Below are 7,257 nucleotides of genomic sequence, written 5' to 3'. Positions count from 1 at the left end.
TTTTTTTCTTGTAAACCTGTACATGCCACTGTTATTACTTGCTTTTCACAAACTTGTGTTACTGAGAATGGTTTCAATGCCTAATAGTCTCTCATGCTTAGGATGAGACAATGGAAGCTGATACATGAAACTATTCACAAGGTTTTGTGTTAGATTCCTCAGTTTTCTGTATCTTTTCAAGCAAATAACAGCAGCTTACCGCCGAAGCGATTTCCTTTGGTTGTGTGTGAAAGCAAAACCAGCTCCTGCTTCTCTAGCTTGTTACATCCTTGGGCATGATGATACATTAGGTGCATGTAGATCTCTGAGACCCCCCCTATACTACTATGATAGATAAAGTTTACTTCCGATTGAAAGATTTATGCATGCGTGGGACTTGTACAGGCAGTAGCAGCATTTTGCTTCTTTTTCTTCAGCTCATATGGTTGTCTTGTACTTATAAAACTGAATATTCGATTTGTGTGTTTGTGGCAGTAAATCAATATGATTAGACAGAGCCAAAACTGTGAACTCTGGGAATATGATGTGTTAGGGCAAAACGTATTTCACTACTGAAATGTTCATTTACATTTGACACCCAGTTAAATGCAGGGAAGACATTTATTTTCACTGCATGATTTTATTTAAGTTCCAGAGCAACCTTTTGATGGTCTTTTTTGACAAGCAAACATTTATAGTGATATTCTCATGGTTAGCTCTCTTCACCTTTACAACAAGAGAAATAAAAGATGACATGAAGTTACTGTATTGTAATGTATATAGCTATTAACAGCATTTTCCTTGTAAATAGTTGTCAAGGTCAAAGCTTTTTCCTAGAATTTAACATATTTAGCTGCTTCCAGAGCACAATCCTATCCGAATCACAACGTCAATCCAATCAAATCCAATCAAATCCTTATCCTTATTCGTCAATTTGTTTCTTGTGCTCATCCTGGAAGCAAAAAAGGAAAAAACCCCAATTGATTGTTGCAGTTGCCAACTGCATCCTTGGAATAACCTTCCAAATATACGTACGTATAGATGGCTAAAGATGCCACAAGAGAAGTTGATGCCACCTATTTATCCATGCCTGCAGGTGGTAGCAGGACAACATAGTGGCTGACATAACCAAAGACGAGAAGTTTGTACAAATACCTGCTTATACACAAAGCTTAGAGTAGCATCCAATCTTTTATTCAATCACTTAATTATACTACAGAGGAAGGAAATAAAGATGTGTCTCAGGGTGGAGTGCAAGCAGTGTGGAAAGTTCACCTGGAGTGGCTGTGGAAAGCATGTTGCCTCCGTCTACAACAACATAGAGAAAGGAAAGCATTGTACATGTCGACCGTGGCCGGGCGTCGTCCTGCCGGCTGAAACCTCGGCGGAAACCAGCTCCTCCGATGAAAAGAGTAATTACTCCTCCATTCTTATGATATTTTTCTTTCCTTTTCTTCAGAAAAGTTCTTACTACTGCAATATTAGATCAATCTATTATAGCAATTCTTTTTTCCCTTTTTTTGTTTGAAAAAAATAAATTCTTTTGTTGGAAGAGAAAGAGAGAGAGAGAGAGAGATAGTAGTGTAGTGCTGCTACGATTACTAGTTCTAAACTTGTAATTGATTTCCATGATCAAGTGCAGATAAAGATTGATCCAATGACGAGATAGTCTATAGATACTTTGCATGATGGTGTGATGGAATAACGGAGGTTGCGTTGCTCTGAGAGAGCTCTAACCCAAGCTTCAAGTCTCCAGAAGCAAAGAAACAAAGAAGATCGCTGAAGATAGGAACATGTCAATCTATGTTGACGTTGTAATTTTAAGTTTTCCAGACATCACTACTGCAAAATTATCAACCTCCAGTATCAACTTCTTGTGTGGATATTCTTTTACGTAGATGATTTGTGGGAATTAACGCAGTTCTTATTGTTTTATGGTACGAGAGCGATGAGATTGGCACCAAGCTGGCTGTTGTTTAAACAGAGGTAAGTTGATTAATTAAAAGGAGTTATACTTTGCTTAGAGTTAGGTAACTTGTAGAATCTAAGTAGACCATATCCGATCCGATATGTCAAATGGATTTGATAGCTAATCGGGTAGAACTTTTGAATTAATAGAATTAGATCACCAAAACCAATTGTATTTAGCATTCCAATGCTTCTAATAAAATCCTCAGTGAACATCATGATATAAAATGGGAAATGAAAAATATATTTTACCTCCTTTATAGTTTTGATTAAAATTTAAAGTTGCCTCTCAACTTTAATAAGTGACTTAAAAAGAACAACCTTAATTTTAAGTCTTAATAAATTATCTATCAACGGAAAAGAAAGAGGAATATACAATTCTAATTCTTATGGGCTGTAAAACTAAACAAGATATTATTACATTATGCTCCAATATAAATCCATTTGCACTAGAAGCATAGACCTCCTAATCAAGAGTATTTGATACATAGATACACCAATGTCTTCAAATTTCTCTTAGAATCTGTGGTTTAATGAAGTAATTTTAAATAATCCACAGATCTATCTCAGTATTGGGTCCCGTAAATGACTATCTTTGTCGTTGAGAACGATAACTAACCAACAGGGTATTAACTTGCACGCAGAAGCTCTAACCAAGCCGTTCTAAGATATAATAAATGATCAGTGGTTGGAGTAGGAGAATAATTCCACTATCATAAGATTGAATGAATAAACTGGTCATCATATCTTGAGTTCATTCCATAGTTTCAAGGCCCACTGCAAAATTGAATAGCTCTATAGCCCGTTATATGTACTGCCACTTAAACTAGTTTTCTAATAGTTCTATAGTTGTCACACCAGCTACCAGGCATTGCTATTAGTTTATTGAAGGCCACTTACTCTCATTGCACTCTTATTTCTTCCTCTCTTTTTCTTTTCTAATTCATAGTTTTGCATAAACACACCTCTAATTCATGACCCTCCATTAATTTCTCTATGTTCTAGCCCACAATATGATCTCGCATTTTAGACCACTCGTTCATAGAATAAAATTCTCACCTAATTAAAATTTATAGTTTAAGGTTAATTAGTACTGGGAATTAATTGTCATGCCACTTAGATACATGATACTCACTCGAATTATGTATATATTCTGCCTTTTCTTTTTCTTTATTGGAGTAAACTCATCAACTAATTCATGACCTCCATTAATTTCTCCAAGCTTAATTTGGCCCACAATATGAGCTCCCATTTTTGCACTAATTTTTTCCAATAATAATAAAAAAGAAGAAGAAGAAAAAGGAAATCTACAGGCTTGCCTCTTGCCTATTTAAAGGCTTGAAATATTGAACCCAACGATCATCCACCAAAAGGCAATTTCGAGATGGCATTCACCAAGGGTTTTGGTAAAGTGCAAGGCATAGCATTCAGCAAAGAGCAAGAAGCCCTCGTGGTGAACTCATGGAACGAGATGAAGGATGAAGTGGAGGCAATTGCACTAAAGTTCTTCTTGAAGTGCGTCTCATATCTCATCTTCTAGTTCTTAATTAGTTATTACAGTGCTAATTAATTGAATGTTTTGATAGGGAGATAGAGTAGATTAACGTATTATTCTTTATGATTCATGACTACGTGAAATTAATGAATGTTTCTTATATATATATATATGTACGGGGCGTTTGAGATTATTCCATCTGCAACGAAGAAGTTCTCCTTCCTGCGTGACTCTAATGTGCCCTTAGAGAAGAACCCTAAGCTCAAAGCCCATGCCATGTCAGTCTTCGTTATGGTATAATTCCTCACATGAAATCTTGAGTATATTTTGATATTGCTTATCTTCTTTCTTTCTTGTTTGCTGTCACTTTTTCTAAGAATTGGGTTGAAAAATAGGAGCACTGATTGTTTTCTTCTTCATCTTTTCTCTCCTTTGTTTGATTTGGGTACGTACAGACATGCGATTCAGCTACACAACTGCGAAAGACTGGGAAGGTGACAGTGGGGAACACAAGCTTGAAGCATTTGGGTGCCACTCATGTCAAGTCTGGCATCGTCAATCTGCACTTCGACGTAAGGATTGTTTCATGGACTTTGACTACTCGTGAGTCAGTTAAATTGATTTAATAAGATAACAAAAGCAAATATATTCCTATCTATTAACAAATTGGTATATATATCAAGAACTATTTGCTACCTGAAAGGCTAAAAACAACACTTACATATATCAAGAACAAGAGCTCTTTGTAGTATATAAACAAACATTAGGAATAAGTAAATAAGCAACTTAAGCTTCTTAAAGCTTGAAATGAATTATTCTTTTTGTTGATGCAGGTTCTGAGGTTTGCACTGTTAGAGACAATAAAAGAAGCAGTTCCATACATGTGGTGTCCTGAAATGGAGGAAGCTTGGGGGATAGCCTACGATCATCTGGTTGCAGCTATTAAAGAGGAGATGTAAATCTTGGCAAGAGGATTGATATCTGTTGGATTCTACAATGCTTGCATTACATTTGTTGGAGTGTTACATATATGATGCTTCTTTTGTATCCATCCATGTTTTCCGACTGCATTTCTATCTGGTTTTGTATTGAATAAAATTCATGCTGGAGTAAATAATATTCGCAGTTTATACAACAATATAATTTGTAATGCTTGAACGAAATTTAGCATTTCAATTATGGATAACTCCTGAGTTTATTGTATGCTTATTCATTCTCATTTAATACTACAAAGTTATGTCTAACATCTTTTCTACCGAGAAAAAATTTAGGAATTAGCCGCTCGTCGAAGGAAAAAAAAGAAAGAAGAAAAAAAGAACTTATATGACATGTTCTTCTTTTAACCGTATATATAAACTGATCAAATAGTCGAAGCCCATTTGACTAGGATCGCCTTTGTTATTGTTAGCAACCTAATGCAGTGTTCAAGTTTCAATTAAGAGAAATTTGTATCTAATTACTACCATAACTTTTCAGGTATTTGTAGTTTATCCTATATTCTCAATATTTTAAAAAACAAACCGAGCTTAATCCCTACACCAAGTTATCAAACCATAATGTATATATCCAAGAAAAAGGTCCAAAGATAAGTTATGAACTCACTTCTTTGCATGACAAACTTAACTAGATACTTGGTGCCACGTCTATGTACAAAAAATTATTAAGATATTAGCTTAGATTAAGGAAGGTATCAACCCACAATTAGTTCCAATTAGAACTTACCTGAAACAGCCCATGGAAATTGTATTTTTTTTCCCTATCACCCTCTAATATAACTCATATCCCATTCTTGCCCTACGTTTTGACCCACTATTCTAATCTGCATGTTGCACTATTATTTCCATAAAATAGAGAGTTTATGGCGAGAATCTCGCATGTACGAACACACTCTCCTTTGCCTATTTAAGCACTTGGTTTTGAGGGATGGGAAGATCACCAAAGAGAGAGAGAGAGAGAGAGCATCATCATAAGCAAGCAATTGATGGCATTCACAGCAGAGCAAGAAGCCCTCATCATCAGCTCATGGAATGAGATGAAGGATGATGCTGCTTCTTTTGCTCTCAAGTTCTTCTTGAGGTGTTACTTCTCATATGAATCACTGTGGTATATATATATATACTAGTATTTAGCTATTTGAATTACTTCTGTCTGTGCTAAATTTATATAGGCTCTTTGAGATCATTCCATCTTCAGCAAAGAGATTCTCATTTCTCCGTGACTCGGATCTGTCTCTAGAGAAGAACCCTAAGCTCAAAGCCCATGCTATGTCTGTCTTTGTTATGGTATGAAGTATGAACTCAAACCTGGTATTCTGTGCTAGTTTTCTTCTTATATTTTTACCATCTTTTAGGAGTCAATTTTAAATTTTACAAGACTCAAATATTTCGATCGGATACAGATATTGATGCTAGAATATCCAATAACCTACTTGTGATTTTGGTGCAGACTTGTGAATCAGCTACACAACTAAGGAAGACTGGTAAGGTCAGTGTGGCAAACACAACATTGAAGAAGCTAGGTGCCACCCATTTCAAGGCTGGTATCACTGATGTCCACTTCGAGGTAATGCAAAAAATGACTCCAGTTCATGAGCTACATATGCATGAGTTAGATAGATTAGAGGGGAAGAAAAAAAAAACGATGTGGATATCAAAGAAGAGGAATACCAAGAACTTATCATTCGTTTCTTGCAGGTTCTAAAGTTTGCCCTTTTGGAAACTGTAAAAGAGGCAGTTCCATACATGTGGTCAGATGAACTGAAGGATGCATGGGGAATAGCTTACGATCATATGGTTGGAGCGATTAAGTCCCAGATGTAGCTTTTAACAGCTCTCTCAAGTGCATTTTGTTATGTCCTGGATATGTCCAATGTATCGTCTTCTACATTATTGGTCACTTGTTATCTTGTTTTTCGTTGAATAAATATTGTTATTTAGCCTTTTCAGGCACTTATTTGAGGAATATTTTGTCCTTTTAATGAGTTTCATGATCTAAAACGCAAAACTAAGAGGCAACACTTGTTATTAATTAGCTCTCATTAGCTTTAGGATAAGGCAAACAAGAGCGTCATACTCTCGCAATCCAACGGATAGTTCTTCGTTTGCTTAACGATTCTTTCTTTGGAAAATGAGATGAGAATGTTAATCCTGTCCAAAGGAACTTCGTGGTGATAAAGCTTATCGATCTAAGACTGTAAGCATCGAAAATTAGAGAGGAACACACCTAGCATAAACTAACGCCTTTTGTTCATAAATTTTTTTATTCCAAAGTAAACTACATTATACTAGTAAAGTAACTAAATAATAGCTTATTTTAATACCAGTTTACTAATATCTATTTCTCTCTTCTCCTTTTCCATCCAAATATTTTATATTTATTAGTTATTATTTTATCTTTAGAAATCAATCAACTATCATATTAATATTTATCTCCCTCTCTTTCTCCTAATCCATCCACTATAAATGAAACTTTAGTCATTTACTAAAATAGTTCACTTTTTATACTACATCAAATATAATTAATATACACACTATACTAACTTACAACCAAATACTGTGTAGTATAAACCGGTATACACAGTCAGTATAAGCTATCTCCTGCAAGTTTAAGAAATGAGTGGCGTCATAAAGCAGACATTATAAAAAGCTTGTTGCCTTACCTGCATAAATCCCACATGTATTTCTTTCTCAAGTGAAACAACTAAATCCAGAAATCTCCGTCTACCTCAAATTTCATTGAGTGCATGCAAGTTGACAGATAACAATAACAAAATGTGTAGTCCTCTAGATCACAAAGGGCTCGAATATAAATTGGGT

At 35.2% G+C, this 7,257-nt stretch overlaps 2 protein-coding genes across 2 annotated transcripts; both read left to right on the top strand.

Annotated features, from left to right (window-relative positions):
• Window positions 1–3,331: 3,331 nt before the first annotated feature.
• LOC140762154 (anaerobic nitrite reductase HBII-like) lies at window positions 3,332–4,503 on the top strand. Its single transcript, XM_073099779.1, has 4 exons — window positions 3,332–3,462; window positions 3,622–3,736; window positions 3,898–4,014; window positions 4,276–4,503. Exons 1-4 carry the CDS (start codon window positions 3,332–3,334, stop codon window positions 4,399–4,401), a joined length of 489 nt encoding a protein of 162 aa, XP_072955880.1. The 3' UTR covers window positions 4,402–4,503.
• A 908-nt stretch (window positions 4,504–5,411) lies between these two features.
• Window positions 5,412–6,261, top strand: LOC140763656 (anaerobic nitrite reductase HB1-like). The gene is made up of 4 exons (XM_073101942.1): window positions 5,412–5,518; window positions 5,610–5,724; window positions 5,888–6,004; window positions 6,136–6,261. Exons 1-4 carry the CDS (start codon window positions 5,424–5,426, stop codon window positions 6,259–6,261), a joined length of 453 nt encoding a protein of 150 aa, XP_072958043.1. The 5' UTR covers window positions 5,412–5,423.
• Window positions 6,262–7,257: the final 996 nt, after the last annotated feature.

This window comes from Typha angustifolia, chromosome 7 (assembly GCF_048772165.1).
Source record: "Typha angustifolia cultivar Huaian chromosome 7, ASM4877216v1, whole genome shotgun sequence".
Lineage (NCBI taxonomy): Eukaryota > Viridiplantae > Streptophyta > Magnoliopsida > Poales > Typhaceae > Typha > Typha angustifolia.
This window is presented reverse-complemented; position numbering and strand designations above follow the sequence as displayed.